This window comes from Carassius carassius, chromosome 13 (assembly GCF_963082965.1).
Source record: "Carassius carassius chromosome 13, fCarCar2.1, whole genome shotgun sequence".
NCBI classification, from domain to species: Eukaryota; Metazoa; Chordata; class Actinopteri; order Cypriniformes; family Cyprinidae; genus Carassius; species Carassius carassius.
This window is the reverse complement of record NC_081767.1, coordinates 30,412,850-30,439,200: the sequence shown is the minus strand read 5'-3', so window position 1 is coordinate 30,439,200 and position 26,351 is coordinate 30,412,850. Positions and strand designations below refer to the sequence as shown.

Here is a 26,351-nt window from a genome sequence, read left to right as displayed (position 1 = left end):
CATTTACATTGAATCTTAAAACAACAATTTTATACAATAACAAATGAATACATAATATGGAATCAAATATTTATTTGAATCTCTCTCTGAACATTTTCAGTCCAGTGCAGCCCAGTCTTGTACCAGTGCACTAAGGGATTGCTGTATTCCTGGAAGAAAGAGAGGAGGCGGATAAAGGGACCGGGGAAGAGAAATGAAAAGGAAAGGTGATGGATACATGAAGAAAGAGCAGTCTCAATTTCAGATGCAATTAAAGTCTCTCTACTCTTTACGGATAAGTTTAAGAGCTTCCATCAGCTAACTTCAACTCTAACATCAATCAAAACCTTCTGTCTGACACACACTTATTCCCATGTGTGTCAGGGTGTAAATTACTCTGCTAACATCTTATATGAGGCTGTCATCTTTAACTCATAGTCAACACAGAAAATGACTCAAGCTGAAAGCAAAAGTCTTGAGATGAATGTTGAGTGAGATGTTAAGGTGAACCCAAAGACTTTGATGACTACAGAAGCTTACATGGAGGTAAAGCAGCACAAAAGAATTAATAAAAATAAAAAACACCATGGAATATGGTGACCCATACTCAGAATTCGTGCTCTGCATTTAACCCATCCAAAGTGCACACACACAGAGCAGTGAACACACACACGGAGCAGTGGGCAGCCATTTATGCTGCGGCGCCAGGGGAGCGGTTGGGTGTTTGATGCCTTGCTCAAGGGCACCTAAGTCATGGTATTGCCAGCCCGAGATTCGGGTTAAGTCAAATTCTCTAACCACTAGGCCACGACTTCCCCTGAGACTCCATCATCTTATGAAAACATCCAAAAATCCAAAAGTAATCTACACGATTAAAAAAGTCCATCCCCTGTTGTCCTCTCACATCAGAATCAAAGTGTTTTGGGCTATTTTCACTTATTTACAGTGCTTTATTTGTGCATATTTCTCTCCTGATTCAGATGAGAAGACCTTTTCAGTGGAGAAAGCAATATTATAGGTAGAGGACTTGTATTTTAGCTGAAAGCAACAATTTGAAGTAAAAAAAAAAAAATGAGGAATTTATTACAAACACACAGCTTGAAGTTTACTCGCATGTGGATTATTATGGTGTTTTTATCTGCTGTTTGGACTCTAATTCCGACGGCACCCATTCACTGTAGAGGATTCATTGATGAGTAAGTGATGTAATGCTACATTTCTCCAAATCTGTTCACAAATTCAGCTTTGGCTTTCAGAAACCTAATAGAGACAATCAGTTACCCATAACAGACAACAGTGACAAGATATTTGCACAAATACATTCAAATCAGTTTGGTTGAGATTCCAAACTACAAAGTTTTTCTCCCCTCACAGGCACTCTGTATAGAGCAGGAAATTACAGCTCAATCTGCTGTACAAATGAGAGAACTGCTGGACTTCTCCTTTCATATGCTGCATGACTATGGCTATAGACTAGCAAAATAACATCAACATGTACACACATATAAAAAACATGTCCAAATATACAGCAAAAATAATGCTGAAAGGTAAGAAATACACAACCTATCGGCAATTTTCATGACACAATCTCTTGAGGATCATCTTGTGGAACCCAAATTGCCCCAAATACCATTATAAATAAACCAACAAGTGGCCACCTAACAACAACTATCAAAAAAACAAAATACAAAAGTGATATAATCTATAATCAAACTAACTAACCAACTATCATTAAAGTAGCGAGAGGAATGTAATGTTATGCGTTATACACAAGTCAACTTGAAAATTATTAGTCGTCCAGCATTTTTAAACTATTACCCTTCAGTAATAATTTTCAAGCAGGCCAATTCTGGGGGAAATCTGCATACTTAGCAGTTCTAACAGTTAAAGGTTTGTAATGTTTGTCATGGTAGTGGGACCTTCAGTGAAGCTTTCTATTGTTGTTGTTGGCTTTTTTTTCAGCAGGTTCATGATCTAACATCAGTTGTCAGGAGTCTCTGACGCTTACAGGTTTGCTCCTAAACAAGATTCAAGATTCAAGATTTTTATTCGTCACATACAAAATTATATATAGCATTTATAACCAGCAGTGAAACCAACAGCCCATGTGTTGACCTCGTCACATCCAATCAGCAGCTCTATAGGCTACTATAGGTCTGTGTGTCGTGCTACAGGCTGGAGTTTAAGAATCAGTGAATAAAAAAGATAATTAATAATGGGATGAGGACGCCGTCTGGAGAAGCACTGCCACGAGGAAGAAACTGTACCTACCGTGCTGTAGCAAAGCTTAGGAAATCCACTTTTCTCTTTCTCACACACATTCAGGGTGCTTTCACACTTGGTTTGCTTGCCTGGTCAGAACCCGAGTTCGATTGCTCCCCCCTCCCCCTGCTGGACTGCGTTCATATTATTTTAATATGGGTCCGAACCGCGGTTCACTTGCGTCATCAAGCCAGCAGCTGTTTACCCCGTTGGTTTAGTAACGACGGCCCAGAAAAGGTGGCAAATGCATAACATTACTCTATGCACTTTTATGTATTTACGTTTTTGAACCGTTCGTTTTGTTTACAAAGCTTCTGTACACACACACAAACACACATTTTCATCAAACATTACATCATTAATAGCAGTTCACTTCTGCAATTTGGTACGATTGCATTCACATCAGCAGCGAACCGGACCAGAGTTCACATGAACCGTTCTCCCCAGACCACCGTTTTTAAGCAGACTCAGGTACAGTTCGTGGGTGCGCTCCCGAGTTTGGAAGACATCGTTCACATCATCCAAACGAACCGAACTCTGACGTCAATCGAACCCAGGTGCGCACCAAAAGTGCTAGTGTGAAAACACCCTTCCCTAGTTTAATGAGGACAAATTGTTTAAAAAAATTGGGTCACTAATATTTTTTAAATCTTTTTGAAACAACTCTCTCTTTAAATAAATAAATAAATAAATAAACTGTAATATTGAATTTTCAGCATCATTACTCCATTATCAAGGTTAGAAACCGTTGTGCTGCTTCATATTTTGTGGAAATGGTGAGACATTTTGCAGGATTCTTTGATGATAGTATATTGATGAAAAGTATTTGTTTTCAAAAAATTTAATCTGTAACATTACAAATGTATTTACTGCACTTTTGCACTTTTGATCAGTTTAATGTGCCTTTTTGAATAAAAGTAGAGATATTTTAAATTGTAATAATAATTCACACTTTACTTTTTTGATTAAATAAATGCAGACTTTGTTAACATTCTTCTTTCAAGAGATTTCTTTCCAAAACCTCTTGCCCACCGACCACAAACTTTTTAATAGCAGTGTATACACATGGATCAGCTTTTCAGAACGTTCCATGTGTCATGGCTTCAGATGGAAAAGAAAGCTCCACTTCAAGAACAAAGGGAGCAGCACAGATCTCAGTCGAGGTCGGCTCTCAGTGGCATATGCACATCAATCCCAGAGTCCACCAGGGACGGCTCCCTTCACCTGCTCAGATGAACGCAGGACACACCTGAATAACAAGCTCCAGACGTTTAATCCTAAAACCCAGCTCTAATTTGAGTGAATTGTGTGAATGTGCTGGGAGACTCTACGATAGACATGCTAGTGCAGGTTTGGTTTGAATGAGATAAATATAGCATCGGAAGAACGTGAGACGCCTCCACAAACTAAGCCCCCCATTTCCATCTCTGCCGTGATGGATGGCATCGTCTTGCCGAGCAAACGTGTGTGCCAGAAGAGGGGGCAAGATGCCTTCTGAAGCACAGAGGATTGTGGAGACAGACCGAGAGAACATAGGAGACTTGGATGTCTCGATGTAGCGATGACAGCGTAAGAAAAGCGAAATGATCAAACAGAAAGTGTGAAAGAAAAAGACGATCCTCATGAAGTGACACTGTTGAACGCTGTGAGTGAAAAGCATATTTATGACCACGCATTACTTCTGCATGCACGCTGTTGTGTTAGAAATGCATCCATCACCTCTATTTAAGTATATTACAGTGACAGAAAAAAGGAAAGAAAGAGTATGAGATGGATATCAGGCTCTTTATGTATTTTAGTTTGCCTGCTGTGGCTGAGGTGAACGGCTAATCTCTTCTGTTGAGTTCCAAACAAAAGCCGCTCTCAATTAATGGCCTTTATTAAGCAGCAGGGCAGCCGACATGGGGCTAATATGCTCACAACTCAATGCTAATAATGCTAACCCAAAAATACTCAGACCCCGAGCGGTGAGTCCAGGATGAGCATTAGATCGGACAGCTGCAGGCAGCCACCAGCATTCTAGAGAGTCTGCTGTCTCAGACCCATCATTCTGTCTCAAGCTCGGATGATGCTGTCTCGCCTCAGTAACATCACACATCAATCTGGAACACAACATCAACACTGAATCCAAATACCTGCCACTTGTTTCCAGGTGGTTTTGTTGGCTATGCTGCTATTCACTGTTAGGCTAAATGAAATCAAAATGAATCATACATACACATATTTTCCTAATAAATGTCCTCAAGAGAAAGAGAAAGAAAAGATGTGTTTAATCAAAATGTAACTCTTCACTTCTGAAACACACAAGAAACACTCTTCACTTCTCTGCTCATGTGATCAAGGTTGAGTGGGTGGGGGACATGAATATAAGTCATATATTAATATCATACTTGAAAATTCATCGACCAATCAAAACCTGTAGGACAAAAATCAATCACAGGCCTATGGCTACAAGATTTGGGCGAGATTTTTTAATGAAATCCCAGTCTTTCTGATTTGAGAATCCCACTAAACCATAACGCGATTTCAGCTTAATTCCGATTAATCATGAACCTCTCTACATTACTTCCCACTGAAAACTCAAAAATGACATTATGGAAGTTAAATGTGCTGAGAATGCTACTCCTTGTTTTAAACACTCATTAGACATCCGCAGAGAAAGGCCAGGTGGACTGTAAGATGTGTTTTACAGCTGTCACTGTGTTCTGCGTCCATTCTGTGCCACGCATGCCATCTGTCAACAGGAGATCTGGGACCAAGAACCTGATTACCAGAGCATTACAAACATGTACAATCATCAAATCACACGGGGCGCTGCTAAAATTTACACTTAATTGGTTCAAAATACAATATTATAAGCTTTTTCCCGGTCAGAATATATATCACAACATACTACATACAATACAGACATGAAACAATAAAATCAGTTCATTTCATCGTTTTTATTAAATCAAAAGGAGGGAACGAATTAGTACAATGTGGCTACGATTGACTAAAATCAAGGGAACTAATCAGTAAATCGTGGCTACAGATGAACAAGTCATGGGAACAAGCATTTTGTGTAGCGTTTGATATAAGTCATTAGCGACACACACACAAAAAAAGACGGCATAGATGACAATGCCTAAAACTCTAGAGAACACTCTAAAGCTCATTTTTATACTCCGGAACAATGTGGCGTATTGGTAAAAGCTCAAGTTTGAGCCATTGAAAGGAATAAGATAGGAGCCGTCGCTCTTCTGACATAGTCTAGATGACTTGTGCACTTTATTCCAAGTATTCTAAAGTCAGATGATAGCTTTATGTGAGAAAAAGACCGAAATTTATGATGATATCTGCTGAAAATTGCTCTAATGCTACTCATGCTTGCCAAACAACAACTTCTCTTCACACAAAGCTTCTGGCTCCAAAAGATTATATAGTGCACAAGTTACTTTGACTACTTAGTACTCTCAGGTGATTGTATGTATTTGAGCAGCACAGCTCAGCCGGGTAATCAACCTGAATGAACTCATGCCAAACATCTCTGTGAGTGGGTTTGGCAGTCAGTATGAAACCAATAAGGAGACAGTTCACCCGAAATGAAAATTCTGTCATCATTTACTCACCCTCATGCCGTTCCAAACCGGTATGATTTTATTTCTTCTGTGGAACATAATAGAAGAAATATTGCAGAATGTCAAGAGGGTTCTTTTTCATAATGCAGACTGTCAAGCTAGAAAAATGATCATCATAACGGTAGTGCACTATATTCCAAATCTGAAGAACATTCCAAAATACGAGTAATTATTTACTGAAAATGAGTGTAGCCCTCAAATCACATTCAATTCAAATACGGCATGTCAAGAAGTTCGACGTCACTGATGTCAGGAGTCATTCATGTCAAATCTAGCACAACGAATCTTGATGCAGGAGGTTTGAGAATTACTTAAACTACTTAATTAATTAAATTTCACACAAAGACTTGTAATGTGGCACATGAGTCATATGGACTGCTTTTATGTGGCTTTTTATCATCTTGTGGAGCCAAACAGCCACAGTCCCCATTAAGAAAAAGAATAGTCTAGAGACCCAATATGTCGTCTTTTGTGTTCCACAGAAGAAAGAAAGTCAAAAGGGATGGGAACGACATGAGGGTGAGAAAAAAAAAGATAAAAGGATTTTATTTTTTTGAGGGAACTCTTCCTTTAAGCAAAACCAATATGTGAAAAAAGGAAAAGCTGAATAAATGAACATCATTTCTCTTCGGGAATAGAAGCAGATGAAGAGTGCACAAACCTACACGTGTACAGACAAACTTTCATCTGTAATCTACTGTAAAGCGTAACATTTCTCCCTGTAGTCTGTAAGTACATCACAGGTGTCCCTCTGCGATTAACGTCAGGGAATAGGGCTTTTGTCACACTTTGAAATCCTTAACCGAAACCCTCCAGAGACATGTGCTCTTCTCTACATATCAGTTTTTCTCCACCTTTTCCTAGCCTTCTTTGTATTTCTCTTTTCATCCTATTTCTCTCTTTTTTATTAATATACACAGTCTTTTGGAAGTCACCCTGCAGTGAACACAGCCAACAACATTCACAAGACAAACTGTAAGCAGATGAGACATTAATGCAAGGTGAGGAATTTGCAAAACGAGTGCAACCAAACCTTCACAATACACAAGGCAGATACAACTCTTCAGGTATAAACCTTTCAAAAAATTGTATGGTCTTTACTGTTATTTCAGAATGGACAGTTTTATTTCAGAACATACTAAAGTTATTTTTCTATCTATAAAATTAAGGCTTGTGATAACCAGCTTACATACATACGCAAATAAATAAATAAATAAAAACCTTGTGCTTTCACCACTGCATTGCACAAGTAAATTAATAAATGCAAGGAAAAAATTGCACATGAATAAAATCATAAATAGATACTTTTAAATAATAATAAAATAAGCTTGTATAAATAAATTAATAAATAATCAAGCAAGCCTGAGCTTTTTTCACTACACTAGATTTTTGATAATCTGATTCACTTGGTTGGGCACACATAATCATACACTTATCCACATGAGGTCCTACAGTTTACAATGTCAAAACACTGAAGGATTCTAAAAGCAGTGTGGAGGCCATCATTGTCAAATGTAAGACAATTCAAACCCCAAAGACTGGTTATCCATTCAATAAGGACCCTGGACGCTCCTGTTTACTAAACTTATGCCAGAACCTAGTCTTTGCCAACTGGCACTTCTAGGACTTTGCGAAGACTAAAGAAAAGGTTCCCAGATCTGATGAGAGAAACATCGCTCTCCTTGGCTCGCAAAAATGCCAAGCACCGCTTCTGATGAAAATGCTAAAACCATGAAGTCATGCAGGTTCATGGAGCAGGAAGCTTTTTATTAGGGGTGTGCACAAATAGTTGAATATTCCATCTGTAATATTATTCAAAAAATAAAAACACTATTCAAATTAGAGATGTTCCGATACCCTTTTTCTCTTCCCGATACCTGGGCTCAGGGTATCGGCCGATACCGAGTACTGATCCGATACCTGGGTGTGTATCTGTATATACAGCTGTATATACTACTAGCCCTGTGTAAATTTCTAGAATTATTTTATGGTGTGCTCCAGACTTATCCCTTGATAAAACATGAACAAATACATGGTTAACTACTGTATTTATTACAGTATTTTTATTATCTGACATGAATTTGACAGTAATATTATTTAATTTCTTAAGCGAAAAAGAACTTCAAATGCAGCCAAAAATCTAACACCGCAAACTAAAAAAGGTATTTTAGTATTTTAGTTTTACAATATTGGTGTATAAAAAACTGCAACAAATAAGTCTAGGAATATAAAAAATTCTATATTAATCAGATAATCTCTTTACAACAAAACAAGTAAAAAACAAGCAACCGTCTAGGCATAATTATTATTATTAATAGAGACGTATTATTACTACATAGAGACGTAGCTAAATCTACTGTAGGCTACAACAGTAGCTTAATATATTGTCAATTTACTCGCCATGAAGATCTTTGAGTGTCTGTGTTTATGATATGACAGTTTTCTCAAATGAAACGTTAAATTCTCATGAAGTGACGGTTTATGCGTTCATGTCCTCATATAGTGACACACGGCAGAGGCCACAAAACAGCGAGCTCCCGTGCATCTGCGCCCGTCTCCCACAGAGATGTAGACTTTGCAGGAGTAATATTTAAATAGTATTTTGCAGTTTAATATTCACAGACACTAGTATATATATTCGGCTACAGTCTGGAGCCCTGCGCTTAGACTAACACGGAAGCGACTGAACGCAGCTGCGGGTAACGAATATACTCAAACTTACTACCGGTTCTACAGAGACGCTGGTATCATCACATTTTAAAATTTTCAGCACCGTCTTGGTCCCTAGTCGCCGTTTTACTGTCTGGTTGGTCCAGTCTGAAATACTGCTAAACAGCGGACATACTGCTAACCACTGATCTATAATATAGAAGCGGCTTCACTGTCTGTTGGCAGTTTAGAACGCGATGAGCGATCCAGTCATATATAGATCAGTGCTGCTAACGCGTTTTTATTTCTTCTTCGCTGCTCTACACAGGGGTTGCTTGTGGCATTACAGCACAATGTCCTGTGTTTGCAATGCATTCTGAGCAGCGAAGAAGAACCATGCAGCGGTTAGGCAAAGCTAGCGTTCATAACTAGGTCTTGAAAATGGTATCGGATCGGTATATGGGTTCATGTACTCGCCGATGCCGATGCCAGAATTTGTTGTGGTATCGGAGATATTTCCGATACTAGTATCGGAATCGGAACAACTCTAATTCAAATTTACAGCTTGTTGCTTTGCTGGCCATAAATGCAGGGAATCCATGATAAATCCTTGTTTGTTAAGTTGTTTACACACTTAAAAAAAAAAACACCTTGAGAGGGAACGTAACATTGTTATAGAACATTGTTGCGTATAATGCCTACTCATAAGCCTGTTCAGAAATGGCGACAAAAACTTGATTATTAAAAAATAACATCATTTACATAAACAAATATTTGAATATTCATTTTTTATTAGCCCAAATATTCGAATTAATGCCTATTCTTTCTTTTTATGGGCTATAAAAGGGAGTTTGCTCATCTAAAGGAGCTAACTGAATGGAACAAAACTCAAAGAAATCTGCAATGAAAAAAAAAAACCCACCAGACTACGTCAATGAGCCATACTTAATGGACAGTTTTCTGGACATCTCTAATTGGCACAAAGCCGAGATTTAAACCCCACAGAAAATGTGTTCAGAGACCTGAAGATTACAGTTCAGAGATGATCCACAAAGCATCTGCATGGAGGACATGGGAATAACAGACCAAATCCGATAGACGCACAGAATACACAGGAAAACAGAATCATTTTGAGGCGAATTGGGATATTTTACTCATCACAACTCTTTTTAATATCTGTTTTAATAACTGTTTCTCATAAACAGCAATGAGATAAACTGGAGAGCAAACGGATACTTAAGGTTTACCTTCTGGGAAAACGTGTCCGTGAATCTCACGTGTCTCTTCTAGAGATCGCAAAATTGTTTCAAAATATTCTTAAATTTGCCAATATAAAAAGTCTACAACCAAACATCAGAACATCTCAATATGATTTCAAATAATTCTCATGAAATCCTTTCAAGAGCAAATAGCCTGGATATTATTTAGAATATTGAATGAATGAGGCTGTGACGAGTGGGGCGGGGCCGAGGGACATGGGAGCGAGGCCGGGGGAGTGATTGGAGATGAACTACACCTGTTCGTCCCACCGGTCTCGAGGCCCATGGAGGAGATGGAAGGATATAAAACTGGAGCGACGACAGTGAAGGACGAGAGAGGACCAGGCCTGGGCTTTTAGTTGTGTTTTGGTTTTATTTTATGCGCACCAGTCGTCCGTGAGGGGCTGGTGCGCTGTTTTGGGTTTATTTTCCTTTATTAAAATGTTGTTTGATTGTCCGCCGGTTCCCGCCTCCTTCTTCCCGATGACTAGGAAGTGTGATATCATTACAGTGGTGCCGTAACCCGGGAGAAGGAGGGACGCGCTGCTGAAGATCCCTCGCCGCTGTGGTGAATCCGCGGTGCCAACGAGCTGGCGAGGAGTGTGCCGCCATGGACGCTCGAGGCGGTGGGCTGGAGCGAGTTGCCGGGGACGGGCGAGCTCGCTACCGGCCGCCCACGATGTGGAGGGACGGCTGCCGTCCGTGAGGGAGCGGAGGAGTCGGCGCCGTTCGCCAGGTGGCCGGAGCCTGCTGCCATCCGCCGGAACGGGGAGGAGCAGGGAACGGGGGACTCCTGCCGGCTGCCCAAAACCGGAGGAGCCGTCGCCGTCCACCGGGCGGCGGAGGAGTGTCGTGCCGTCCGCCGAGGGCCGTCCAGTGCCACCGCCAGGCACCGCGGAGGAGATCGCCCAGCTGGTGGAGGGCCGAGCAGCGGTGCGTCTGGGAACCGGAATTTTTTTTTTTTTTCTTTTTTTCCTCTCTCCCCTCTCTCGTCTCTGTCGCGCCTCCTTCCATCTCCTTTTCTCTCGCCTCGCCTGTCCTACCCCCAGGTTCCCGCAGGTCCCCGGGAGCGGCCCCCCCGGAGGGAGGGGGGGGGGGGGAGTAGAGCGCAGTCTCGGGAGTACCCCCCGGCCTGCGAGGGGCGATGGGGGTATGTGACGAGTGGGGCGGGGCCGAGGGACATGGGAGCGAGGCCGGGGGAGTGATTGGAGATGAACTACACCTGTTCGTCCCACCGGTCTCGAGGCCCATGGAGGAGATGGAAGGATATAAAACTGGAGCGACGACAGTGAAGGACGAGAGAGGACCAGGCCTGGGCTTTTAGTTGTGTTTTGGTTTTATTTTATGCGCACCAGTCGTCCGTGAGGGGCTGGTGCGCTGTTTTGGGTTTATTTTCCTTTATTAAAATGTTGTTTGATTGTCCGCCGGTTCCCGCCTCCTTCTTCCCGATGACTAGGAAGTGTGATATCATTACAGAGGCATTTATATAGTGCTTTAGTATGTACTACTGTACACTTCACAACCATAGAGCTTTACATCCATATTAATCATATCATATTACATATCATATTACATGATTCCTATTTAAAACACTACATGCTCTAAATTGTATCATATGCGACAAAGTTTACGCTTAAAACAGAACTGAGACTATATATCTGGAGCTAAGAAAGAGCAATACAATTTGAGCAATAATACTTTCCTCTGGAACATAGTGATCAAAAATTGGAGGTTTAAAACTGGGGTCCTTCATGGGTGAGTGTTCAGTAAATAAAGTAAAAAATTAAAAATAAATAAATTGCATAATAAGATGGCTAAAGACTCATGTTGGGAAGGTTATTCCACCAGCAGGGAACTGTTAAGGTAAAGTAAAAAGTGAAAGTGATTTTGTGCCTCTTTGGGATGGTAGGCTACTACAAAGCACTGTTCACTTGCAGAACGCAAGCTTCTGGAGGGCACATAAGTCTGAATTACTGAATTTATAGGTAAAGGGGTGCAGAGCCAGAGGCTGTTTAATAGACATCAATGTCTTAAATTTTATGTGAGCAGATATTGAAAGTCAGTGCAATTTGATAAACTGAGGTGTCACATTATTAGAGGTGTATTATTAATATTAACAATAATAATAAAAACAAATAATAAAAAAAAACAAATAGATCAACATGAATCAAATCTCATATATTACACACACTTTATTATATTAGGAAATTATGCATTATAATTTAGGAAGGGGGTTTCTTACAAGAGGACCAACATACTTGGCTTTCCTTGAGACCAAAAAGTTAGAAACTCCCTGACATAACAAAACCTACACCAAAGACCCCTTGAGAAAAAAAAATGTGCTTGAAATTCATGATTTCTCAGAGTTCCACGTGTTCTCAGGAGCTGGATGTGGGCATATGAGAACAGAGATTGCATTCTGATATTATTTATTTGGATTATAATGCTCCCGAAGATACTATCAGGATTTAGCTGGTGCGAGTTAGCATTTGAAAGGCGAGTGGCGGTGGGATGGGCCAGTGAAAATCTGGCATTTAACACATTCTCTCATTCACCTCTCATTATTAACACAGAGATTTGGGCCCTGCTAAAGGACAGCACTCGTTAACACTACGGCTTTCTGCTTTTACTGAAGCTCTGACACATAGCCACACACATACACACTCACATGCAACCACAAATCCATACTAATGCATGCATGGTCACAAATGCACACTCATATAGCGCCGAGAGCGAGGATGAAAGATTCGAGGAGAAACACATGTCTGACTGGCAGAATGAGCCATTGATCTGTTGCTCACTCATTCTACTGCAGTTACTCACTTCACAGGCACCAAATGCATTGAAGGACTCAACCAAACAGGCTGAGATACATGCAGCAAGCTTTCTTAAAACCAACCAATCAATTCAACCAGGACTAGACACACATATTCACAAGATAATTTTTTAAAGATAATTTCTTAAAATTTTCCACTTGATCCCCCAATCTAGAATATTTGGACATATTCTTAGAATCCAACATCAGCTCCACCTCAATCCAAACAATTAAACCTCATACTGGAACCTGAACAAATGGGCAAGGACCATCCAACAGAAATAAACCCACCGACTCGGAGTTACTAATGAATAACAAGTTGCTGTTGGTCACTAGTAGGTGATCCTACTGGACTGTCACATTCATCTGTGTCAGGATCATGTGAACTTCATTGTTTAAACATTTGCTCAGCGTAAATACTAAAAAAAAAATCGTATGGGTCAAAATGATTGATTTTTCTTTTATGCCAAATATCTTTGGTTTTCTTATGACTGATATTGTTGTCCAGGGTCACAAATGTGCATTTTTGTAATTGCTGTAATTGTGCTTATCAACATTTCATACACTTTTATTAACCCAACTATATCCAAGCTATAATTAAAGTGTGGAAATTGCATTTGAAATCTGACATAAATATATATTAGAATATACAACAAACCATAAGTTACAGCACTATTGGTCAATTTTGAGATGCTCACGGTGATTGGCTGGTAGCTGCATATTGTTTGCATAAAGCAAGTTATAAAGCATTTCTTATCTTTTTGAGGCTCTCACCTCATGCTCCACACTGCTGTCAATCACACAATCCCAGGTCAGCTCCAAGGGGTCATGGTCTGGATAGTTAGCATGGCTCTGTTAGCACCTGCTAGTAAAATTAGCCATGTAGCAAATTTTTTTTTTTTCCATTTTTACACGAAACATGTACTGACATTCAAAGGTTCCAGGGTTAGTACGATTTTTTTGCAATAATTTTTTTTTAGCAAGCATGCATTAAATTAAATCAAAAGTGACCGTAAAGACTTCGAAACGTTTGAAATACTTCCAAACAAAAAATGTAAAATAAAAAAACAAAAATAAACTAAAAAACTAAAATAAAAGTTTCTTCAAAGAAATTGAGCAGCACAACTGTTTTCAACACTGATAATATTAAGATCAAATCAGCATATTAGAATGATTTCTGAAGGAACATGTGACACTGAAGACTAATGGCTGCTGAAAATTCAGCTTTGCATCACAGGAATAAATGAATTTTTTTAAATACATTCAAACTAAATTAAATTTTTCGATTGAAATAATTTTTGATAATATTACTGTTTTTACTGCATTTTTGATTCAAAAAAAGAAGACTTGGTGACCATAGGAGACTTTGATCATGAACATAAAAAAGTCTTACCGACAGCAAACTTTTGAAAGCTAGTGTACCATACATAATTGTATTGGGAAAGCTAATGGATAGCTGTCCCTCGGTACTACAGACAACAAATTGAAAACCAACACTCACTTGTCCAGTCATGCATCAAAATCACCAAATCTCACCAAAATCAAATGACTTCCAGTCACTGCAAATCATGTTTAAACAACCTTAACACTTCCAAACTAACCTCAGGTCTGAAAAAGAAATGAAAGCAATGCTTATATGCAATCAAATTTCAAGCACACCTCCAGATCCTGGCTTCAGTGTGTGCAAAACTGATTTAAAAAAAAAATAATAATAATAATATTCCACCTGCAACTGTAACACCTGTATCTGTCCAGAAGGAACAGGTGAGTAACTGCACTTCAACACGGCGCTCTCATTTCCATCAGCACCATATGTCGCTCCAGAGGGCCCTGGGGACACGGTACAATTCACTGCAACCCAACTGACAAGTCTGACAGCCTCGTGACAGGCAGGAAAAAGTCCCTGTGAATTACAGTAATGCGCCGATAACCCACCCATCACTGTATCTACCTTTGATTTTCCATCTCTCTCCAAGTGGCCAGTTTTCAAAGTCCGTCGCAGTTACACTAATGAAGACGGGTTGCATTCAAGAGCAAAAAGAGCGAAGAAGATTATAAAGGTACAAAAAGAAAGAGAACAATCAAGTGCATGCTTGAAAGAGAAGAGAACAGGCAATAAAAGACAGAGAGAGAGAGAGTTTGGAGCACTGACGGAACTCACCGTTTGCTGCAGGTCAGGGATGCCTATGCGGACCACCAGTGTGTTGCCCTGGGGTTCCTCCATGGGGCCGGCCGGCGTTCGGCAAACGTCGGCGTGCGGAGAGCGGGAGAAGTCCCCCCGGCTGGTGCTGGAGAGGTGGCGGGGAAGAGGCTGCGCAGGGCGAGAGTAGATGAGGAGAGGGAGAGAGAGAGGCAGTGAGAGAGGGAGAGAGGAGGGGGGCTCAGACGGGAGTTCAGGCTGATGCTGTGGACGATCTCTGGGCTGGGAAGGCTCATGTTTGCCCGAGCCCGCACTCACAAGCATGCTCTGTGTGTGTGGAGCTCTGACTGCATAGTGCCTCCCTCACGCATCCGCACACACACACACACACACACACGCACACACACACAGGGAGCTGCTTGCACACACACCAGCGCAGAAAGAGAAAGAGAGAAAGAGGGGAGGGGAGATGCAAGAGAGGATCAGAGAGAGAGAGAGAGAGAGAGAGGTTAGATGTGTACTGTGATTAAGCATTTCAAGCATCAAATCTGTAGGCTATAATGCCAGTTTAACACATTTATTAATAAACAATAAGACAGACTACAACATCAGCATTAAATAATGCATAATAATCAGATTAGCTCACAAAACAATTCTAATGATCTGATATTGACTATTTATTATTGCAACAGCTCTCTTGTTTCTTTTCTGGAGTCATATTTGTATTTATCTATTAAATCAATATTTGTGACCCTGGACCACAAAACCAGTCTTTGAAGTGTCAATACATCATATGAGAGCTGAATAAATAAGCTTTCCATTGATGTATGGTTTATTAGGATTGGACAAAATTTGGCCGAGATACAACTATTTAAAAATCTGGAATCTGAGGGTGAACATGATCTTTACTTAATATCCTAATGATTTTTGGCGTAAAAGAAAAATCGATAATTTTTACCCATACATTGTGTTTTTGGCTATTGGTTTTGTGCTCCAGGGTCACATTTTGCTTCGATAAAAGACCTCTGGCCCAAGAAAATTAATATTCTATATATCTGCACTAGTTTCATGTCTTCACATCCCTAAAATCTCTCTTCTCATATAATAAAATTAATATTGAAACAATTTTGTCCATTTATTTATTTTTTTATTTAATCGATAAATGACCATATACGTTATGTTATTACAAAATATACTCCTGCATTGTTGATATACCATACATCGGTTCACCAAGCCTGAATCTATTTGATCAAAAATGCAGTCAAAACAGTATTATTATGAAATATTATTAATAAATTAAAATTCTAATATTTTATTATATTTTAATAATATATAATATAAAATTATATTATATTTTAATAATATATAATATAAAATGTAATGTATTCCTGTGATGCAAATGTGAATTTTCAGCACCATGATCCTTCAGAAATCATTCTAATATGTGGATTTTAAACATTTCTTATTATTATCAGTGTTGAAAATTTGAGCTGCTTAAAATTTTTGTGACAAACCATGATACTTTTTATATTCTCTGATAAATATAATGTTCCTTTATAACATAATAAATGTATTTACTGTCACTTCAGATCAGTGTGTCCTTATTGACAAAGTATTTATTTCTTTCCTTCAAAATTTTATTTTATTTTAGAGACTTAAAATTCTTAAAGAATTTCTGAAATATAAAAGGAAAGGTAAGGAATCGGTGGAGTATAATGCTGGGTAAACACATTTCTAAATGAACAATAAAACAAATTACAACACCATCATTAAATACCACAAAACAATGACATTCAGAGTTTACATTTTTGATAATTGCCAGAATTATAGTGTAAAATGACAAGAGGGTGATTTTGAGCAGGAAAGGCAAACCTGAGGCCTTTAACTCACAATTATTCAAAACGATGATATCAGATACACAGAGAATTCGAATGATCTAATAAATCTAATACATGATAACTGGCAGAGTTTCAGAGTAAAAACATAAGTGGATGAGTGAAAGAGAGGCTGCTGAACTGCTATATTGATTTCAAGCAAATATTGCCTTCACAGTCCACAGCAAAGCATCAGCTACCAACACTATCTGACAAAGTTTGATGTGTTCACACATCGTTGAGTGTCATCTCACGCTGTCAGTGTGTGCATGTGTGTATCTGTGAGCGTAAATCAACATTTTATCAGGTTGACTGAATACTAAGCAGCATCACTAAAGCAGTGCTGCCGCATAACATCACAAAACACATGGACCAATAAATGCTCCAAATACATTATAACGTACAAACTCACTAATGCTAATGGACCTGTGTTCAAGTCATTTTTTCATGCATATTTGAGGCTTGCATAATGTAATACAACTCATTTAAATAATAATGAATCCATGCAATCTAGTGCAAAATGCACTGAAAGAGTACTATAACTGCACATATATTGTATGCAAAAGCAAGTTAATGCATGCAAATACATGGCTCTATCAGCCTGCTCCCCCATCAGCATTCAACCAAATTCAGGCAAACCTAACAAAAGCCTGACATGTCATCAGGACAGAGTACAGATACAGAACAGTTATGGATTGACCACAGGGATCCATCACTGTGATGTCACTGACTCCTGCTCTCATTTGCTCACATGCCCTCATCTTTTATCTCTGTGGGCCAAAATCTGATTGACCCCCATGTCATTGTTCCACTTTATTATGCCGTCCATCACAATCTCATCCGTTCCCTTGACACATTTTCCCTTAGTCTCTTTCTCATTCCTTTGAATTTGTCTTGTTCGATAGCATAATTGCAAGTCTTAGTCTTCTTTGCGTTAATACTCATGGGCATATTGTTTTTTAAACTTAGATTTTCCAGTGAGAACTGGGCTGTATGCCGTGCCGCCTCTGTGGGAGGTTAAATAAGCAGACAGACATGTAGTAGACGTAAAACAGATGAAAGTTTTATAGTGTGCCACTGATGCTTAAATTCACTTCTGTTTGAACCACTAGTCAACTTTAAAGAACTTATGGTCCTCTATAAAGACATCTCTGTATTTTCTTGCATACTTCCTGAGACAAACCGTAAATATAATATTATAAAGACAATATGCTGTTTGCAAAATTAAAAGATTTACATGAACCAAGAGCTTTGGAATAGCCAAGACATTTTTTTATATAACTCCAAGTAAAAGTCTAATTTTCATTTTGGGTAAACTAACCCTTTAATCTGAAAATCATCTTCACATGCACACACGCAATGAGAGACCCTAACCCTAAATGATGGCACTTACATGAAAAATATCACATTTAAAAACATATATATAATCATATATATGTTATGAAAGCCTAGTAGCATCCTGCGTGTAGGCTAAGTTTGATTCTGTTTCAGATAATTTCCTTATGCCATTCCCTGTTTTTTCCCCATCTCATTAAAGAAAGTCTTCATCAATAATGACTAAAAATAACATCTGCTATATGACTTAGGGTAGACATTTTTCAGTGAGTGGCAACAGCTCAATGACAGATTTAACAGGCCTGCACATACAATAAAACAAGCCTGATGTGTCATGCTGATATCAGCAGAATGCAGCTTTAGTATTTGTCTTTTGTCTATAAATGACACCTCAAAGAAACTTTCTGAGAAAACAGCAACAAGAACAAAAATCCCCCACTGATACTATGAAAGACTCAAACTTTGAGGAAGCTGAGGCAAATCTGCCTGTGATCAGTCGGGCTTGTGGGAGCAGATGATACTGTCTCACACATTGGAGCCGTCTGTGGGCATGCGCACCGCTTCCAGATGGAGAATGAGACACATTAGTGGGTGAAACCCAGTCACCACAGTGGATTCTCACATCACACCACTGCCAGCTGCCCACAACCCACATAACATTCTGATGAGCTCAGATCACTCAGATCATCCGTCTGATGAACGTTTTATACATATTAGACAAGTATTATTTATTTTATTCATACCTCATTATAGCTGTTGTTACAAATCATTTACATACCCACACATTTTTAATGGTGACTGCAAAGGCAAAAAAAATGTAAATGCACAGTATGAAAAATAATATTTATTTTGAGATTTGCTACACTTTACATTTAACATTGTCTTTAACTTATATTAGTACTTTAGTGATTAACTTAAGTGAGGGTTAATTAATGATAAAGGTGATCAAAATGAAAATTATATATATATATATATATATATAAAAATTAAAAATTACATTATATTTTATGCATTTAGCAGACACTTTTATCCAAAGCGACTTACAATGCATCCAGGCTAACTTTTTTTCCCTGGGAATCGAACCCACAACCTTGTGTGCTGCTAACGCAATGCTCTATTTATATCTAAATGTATATCTATAAATACATTTAACACACATACACTTAGCTTACGTTACTTAGTAGTAGTGTATTTAATTTAAATTATTGGGTATTTCCTTTAAGTATTTACTTAAAATGGAATTAAAAATTGCAACAACTGGTCGTTACTATATATATATATATAATAACCAAAAATTCAAACAATATGGGCTTATTGTTAATATCTGTAATAGTAGTATTATTAGTATTATTAGTAGTATTAGTAGTGGTATTACCATAATTATTATTAAGGTCTTGCCTCACATGATAACCAGTCAAAATAACCTGAACATGTCTGTAATGAATTAACACTTCCTAGTCATCGGGAAGAAGGAGGCAGGAACCGGCAGACAATCACAATAAAACTTTAATAATCAAAATAAACACAAAACAGCGCACCAGCCCCTCACGGACGACTGGTGTGCTCAAATAAAAACCAAAACGCAACTAAAAGCCCAGGCCTGGTCCTCTCTCGTCCTTCACTGTCGTCGCTCCAGTTTTATATCCTTCCATCTCCTACGTGGGACTCGAGACCGGCGGTGGGTCGCAGGTGTCACTGATTTGCCCAATCATTGCCGGCCTCACTCCTTGTTCCCACGTCCCTCGGCCCCGCCCCACTCGCCACAATGTCACAGTATGTGTATTAATAATATATATATAAACTAAAACTAAACTAAAAGTAGCCAATAACCAAAATGGTACTGATATATCGTGAATGTCGTAATTAACATTAACCAATGCCAAAACTACTGCAAAACTGAAATGCTTGTAAACTGAAAAAGTCCTACTATCACTATATTTCAGTGATCAAGTGGCTGTCGCTACTCGTGTACCAGCGTCCATCCCTAACAGCCGCATCTGTTAAAGTTGGCAATATATTCAGGAAACTACATCGCCGACAAGCTTAATTCCAGAGCTGTTACACACTCCACTTGTTTGAAAAGTCTCCAAGGACAGAACAGAAATGAAGGTTAAAGGTAAATAACAAGGGTAAATAACAGCGGAAGCAGAAAGTGAGGCAGACTGTGATAGTGTGCTGTTCGAAGTGGCTATGACTGTTAAAATGATGCTTAAAAGTTTGTGGTGCCAGAAAACATATTTCAACTCCATTACATCATACCCTGCCGAAGATAGAGAGTATCTATAGACTAGAACCGGCCATCACAGTCTTTACAAACTCACAACACAGATGCCTGTGTTTCCAAACGTATGTGAATATGTTGTTCTGTGCTAGATTTGGCCAAAGCTAATTCTGTTGTATGCAAAACAGGAAATAATAGAGGATTTTATTGTTGAGGTTATGGGGTTTTAGATCGAATCCCCCTGCTGGGCGGCTCTACCCAAAATCCTCCTCTGGTTTTTACACAACACAAGATGCTCTCCAGATCGCTCTCACATACAGTCTCAAATGGCTCCCTTTATTTTCAATCCAGCTGTCAAACAAAGTGAATTATTCATGTTCTCACTGTACACTAGGTTTTGCCCACAAACTGAGAAATGTATGCACATTTTTAACATGACCGAAGCCTGAACAATGCCAGGACTAAATATCTGCCCCTAAAAACCCCTTGAGGACTGATCTGGATCAGACCTGGATGTGGATCTAGATCCAGATCTTCAGCTTCACAATCCCTCTTCACAATAATCCAGACCTCAGGGTCGCTGTAGAGTTGCTGATACCAAATAGTGTGAATAATATTATCAATGATTTATTTATAACAGCCGGATTCCTTTGGTAGCGAATACAAATTTCATTTTATTCATGTAAATGTTGTCATCTTTCATGTAAAGCCTTGCTTTGTGGATCCATTGACACAACAAAATGCTGTACTTTTCAATGTAAGCTGAGCTGATGGTTTTTTTTACGGCTGCGTCGGAAGATCTTCCGGGGAACTTCAAATATCTAGATGTGCTCCTTTATCCCTTTATCCCTTCTGTATATTTACAGATTGAACACTGAGGATTAAACGGTGTGTGAAAAAGAATCTGAACACTGAGTAAATATCAAAGAGCACAAAACAGAAACACACCTCCGGCGTCCCATGTGGCAACACAAACATATCACAACAATCTATCTACACACTCTAAATGAATTAAGCGACAATGAGACCATCAGTTAATCAGAATCATACACTAGCTCATAAAAAGACAAACATGTCTGTGATAATTTGTTATTAGCTGTGCTTTTATATAATGTAACGTTACTTAAAGACGGATTTAATTAAATAATTTATCAATGTAACTAATCAGCGGTTATTTTCGTCATGTACTTTGTCTGTGTGTGCGTGTGTGGAATACAATTTAAAAAATTAACAATACAGGCTTATTATTAATAGTAGTAGTATTACAGTTACTATTATTATGAGACCCAGTCAAAATAATTGGAACATCGTCCTTCCGCTAAAAAGTAGTTCCTGACTGCAACATTAAACGGCAAACAGATTGTTCCTATGTTCCCTTTGGATCTCAAATAAGAAAAGGAACTGTTCTAATCAGCTGTGTCACTTATTTTTTGACACCATATGAAATTTTCTCACACACATACATTTGATTATCCCTCCGCATGAGTAGTCTGTTTTCCCTCCTTTTTTTTTTTTTTTTTTTAACAGATCGATTCGCTCCACATCACGAGTTTGCAAGCGTCATAACAGAGTAAACTGATGGGACATACAATACCTGAAGCAGAAAACTAATAAATATAATAATATTCCCTCTGCACCTCGGAAACTGTGCACATATCAATGAATTTCCCGCGTAAAAGGCGTTTCTTTGACTGGGGGGAAGGGCGTGGTCTCAAAAGTATAACGCCGCCTTCACACTGGCAGTTGAAATCAGCTCCGATACGGCTACGAAACGACCTGAAGTCATTAATTTCCTATGGAGATTCGCAGACCGCATGTGAATGGCTACGAACCGGGTCCGAAGGAGTGCGGTGCGAAAGAAATCGTGTCCGTTGGTCATCCGGATGCGTTCAAAAAATTTAACAATTCCAGCAGAAGTTGGCGTTGCTATGGTACTGATAAACAAACCTGAATTCATAACTTTTAATAAAATAAATAATGATTTTATAACGATAAGTTGCCATGTCATTTTTTTATTTTCATGATTTTCTAACATTATAAGGGCAGTTAATACAATTAAAATGATTACGATCGGCCGATCGTTAATGTGCATCTCGTCAGTAAAGCCGGTTCTCTAATCAGCGGTAAATTTCCTCAGGTGCGTGATTTCACATAGAGCAGCTGTTACTACACAGAGCCATCGTTAACTGAGAAGATGCGCAAATCCACTTCATTTTCAGCGTTTATTTCTCTCTATATGGCTCTGATACAACCGTTGGGTGAAGTGGTCATAGCCCTGCTTTATCAGAAAAACTGAAAACTGTCTTTGATTAAAAAAAAAAAAGACTAAAAACTACATTTTAAAATTATTATTTATTTATTTTAATTATTGAGACTTAAATGTCATATTTATCAAGTAATTCATTTACTTCACCCACTGATTAAAAGATTTATTTTATTTTAATTATTTTTATTATTAATATTTGTCCGTTTATATTGATAGTGGAACAACTAATTAATATTTATTAAGTACTATACTTACTGACTGAAATATTTATTTCATTTTATTTCTTTAATCCTTTTTTTTATTAATAGGCTACTTAAAAGCTAGTTTATAATGATAGTGAATAAAAATAACTTAATTGCACCTACTGATTAAAGTATTTACTTAATTAAAATTTGCAATGATTAACTGGTTGATCATCATCATCATATTATTATTATTATTATTAGAATAATAATTATTATTATTAAGTCACTTTTATTCGTATAGCGCTTTATACAATACTGATTGTGTCAAAGCAGCTTTACAGTGTCAGACATGAAAATAGCTTGTCAATAATGCAAGAAGATAATACAAAGAATAATTTTTCCAGCCAAAGTAACTGAAGATTTAGTTATGTCATCATCACCCATATTATGGGCTGCTTATACTTCATGCCACTCTTGAATGAGGTTGTGCCCAGTATGGGCCCTAGTTAATATTCTGGATATGATACTGTACTTCATTAGTCTTGCTTAGGTACAGGGCCAGTGCCACTGACAGAGCATGAAAGAACGAGATGCCTCTTATCGGATCAAACAAAGAGCCAATAAGCTTCATGAATTCCAGGTGAGCTGTGAGCCAGCTATTCTCTAAAGAAAGCTGACTGAAATTAATCACTTTATTTTAGGGTTCACACTCAGTTAGTGAGAAAAGCTCACCTGGCCCTGCTCTGAAACTTCAGATGCCGAGATGAGGAAGCCACGGCTTTTCAAATTGTTCTGTGCTTGTGTTGTCCACGAATAGTCTCTAGAAGCACACAACCTTATGAAACAGTATCTGCCAATGTAATTCAGGCTGTACACAGTTTATGAGGAGATATTGCTTCTCCAGACATTTCTGCCTCTCAAAAGGAGGATGAAATTTGTGCTCTCCAACATACTTTGAGCTCGCACAAACCATAAGCCTAGCAAATCTTTTCTAGCAAATCAAACAGGAACAAAAACAATAAATGTAACCTGATTATGTGTACAAATATGTCTCCACAAGGAAATAATTTCAAAGTCTTTACACTGACCTCCCAAAGTTAAACCTGAGCTCATTTACAGTTAAAAGCTTTCTCAGCCTGGGAAAACATTCCCAAAACAGGTTACAATCTGATTGGCTGGATTTATGCAATTTCCGTGAGTCAGGATGCTTTATCAGTCCCCCGAGAAACAAAGACACTTTTACAAAGTACCAGGTTACAGCGAGCATTTCTGATGAAGAACTAGTTGCTGTCGGACTTACAAAATTTTTAAGTGTTTTATTTAAGGCACTTAGTAAGCTAACTAGGGTCATATCCAATTTAATCACCACTTAACATGTGCCCTAACTCTTATTTATTAACTAAGGTGAATAATGTCAGGTACAACAGTGACAATGTCTTGCCCTCTCGGGTGCTTCAAAGTCAAGGAATGTAGAGCAAAGCAACATGCTCCCATCTAAAGAGAGTGACCACTAGAGAAAGAACACTGTCTGATGGAGAGGTGTGTGTGTAGAGTTAAGAACAGCTCAGACAGGTTCATTTCATGCTTCCTGCTCTTCCTCTTCTTTGGCTGTTGTGTCAACCCGTGTCCTTCAAGAGCAAAACACACACACCTGAACACTGCACAAAGACACACACTTAAGCTGTGCCACACACACACACAATACCATTGGGGATCTGTAAGATTGTTTTTTTTTTTTCAAGAAATGTATACCTTTATACAGCAATGATGCATTAAATTGATCAAAAGTGACATTAAAATATTTGTAATGTTAAAAAAGATTTATATTTAAAAAAATAAAAAAATAAAAAAATAAATTATATATATATATATATATATATATATATATATATATATATATATATATTAATATAAAATTAGCATATGAGAATGATTCCTGAAGGATCATGTGACACTGAAGACTGGAAATGAAGACTATGCTTTGCATTACAGGGATAAATTAAATTTTAAAAGATATGAAAATAGAAAACAGTTAACTGTAACTGTTTTTAACTGTATTTTTAATCACATAAATTCAGCAACATTAAAGAAAAATTATAAATTTAAAATCTTACTGACCCTGTACTTTTTAACTGTGCATAGACACACAGACACACACACACACACACACGCACACACCTATATGTAGCCTTTAGCAATTGACACCAATAATTTAAATAAATTAAAATAATATTAAACTGGATTGTGAACTCTAAACAAATCTGTAAAAATAGGCCATAATATACTTCATACTTTGGAATTTTTCCATATTTTTATTTTACAGGCATTTTGCCTTTTGAATTTTACACTGCATTGCCTTGTATTTTAGTTATGTTTGTAAACTTAATGGATAATGTCTCGTGTAATGAGCTGCCAGTACGTCTTCTGTTATTTTACAGATTTATTTTTACACTGTGGGTACCTAGTGAGTAAGTCAACTTGTGCAACTGTCCAGTGAATCTGCCCCTTCAATTGTGTACAAGGCTGATTTGTCTCAGTGAATCAGGTTTGTAGATCCAGTCTAATCCTGATCAGTCTAGTCTGTTCTGGTTTCTGGCATCCAATACACAAGTCTAGATGTTGTTTCTGCCTCTGCTGTTCTTCAGCTAAGTTGGGAGATGTATAACCCCATACTGTCTGCCTGGATATTTATACACACACACATTCAATTCTGTTTTCTATCTTTAAACGATAAGACGACATTATTAATTTTTTATTGTAAAGAAGAAAAAGCTGTAGAATAGCTAAGAACTGTCATTTTGAGACTTTGCACCATCCTTCATGTGGTGAGGGATATTCAGGCTAAGACCCCATATACCAGAGGCACTAGAGATGCCTGCAACCAAACAGAATATCAAGTATTCACTTGCGCAGTGTTTTTCTGTTCTCAATGTATTCAGCTATTCACAAAGGTGGGAGTCAGACTGAGGGAGAAAGAAAAAGAGAGAGAGATGAATAAGAGATCCCTGCAGAAACTGCACTGATATTAATGAGAGCCCTGGATATTATTGCGGCCAATTTCCTCATCCAATCAGATCGTCTGCTTGCAGAGTGCTCAGGGTTTCCCCTTGAAAGCAAGCAGTACATCACAGACCCACAGAGGCTATTGGCTTTTACAGCACCAGTGACCCATCAACCTGACACACACACACACACACACACACACACACACACACTAGGAAGAGTGTTTAAAGAGAGCTTTAAATGCCAGTGGTGCTCAAAGTGTGAAGACTATCCCTTCTCAAATCTCATTCAGCTCCTGACAGTCACATCTGCTGCACTGATGATACAGGTAAGAACCAATGATGTCCATGTGCAGTGTCATCTCCTCCCCTTCTCCTTATATGTTCAAATACACTCACTGCAAACAAAGAGTCTCTTACCTGTAGTATTAATTAACCAAATTTGAATGACAGAGGGGGGAGATACATTATAGATAACATTTTAAACATTTTTTAAAAAGTACATAGGAAAAAAGGTAGATTATTATAGGGGTTTTTTTCTCAATGATTACATAAAATATTGATTATAAAATATTGTATTATTAATAATAATACAATATAACTTCAATGCTTATATTGTTGGCCACATTAAGCAAAAAGTGCTTTTCCCTTTTTTATTTACTTTTTTTATTTACATATTTTGTACTTTTTTGTGTATTTTTATTTTTTATTTTTTGACAAAAACAGTAAATCAATAAATGTAAATAA

The 26,351-nt window shown here is 38.1% G+C and overlaps 1 protein-coding gene across 2 annotated transcripts in view; it reads right to left on the bottom strand.

Moving 5' to 3' along the window:
- Positions 1-15,132, bottom strand: part of LOC132156321 (SH3 and multiple ankyrin repeat domains protein 3-like) — a 209,734-nt gene extending 194,602 nt beyond the window's left edge. For both annotated transcript variants that reach the window (XM_059565288.1, XM_059565289.1), the window contains exon 1: positions 14,743-15,132. In XM_059565288.1, the coding sequence (XP_059421271.1) occupies positions 14,743-15,045 (303 nt within the window). In that variant the 5' untranslated portion in view covers positions 15,046-15,132. The remainder of the gene's footprint in view (positions 1-14,742) is intronic.
- Between the last annotated feature and the right edge of the window lie 11,219 nt (positions 15,133-26,351).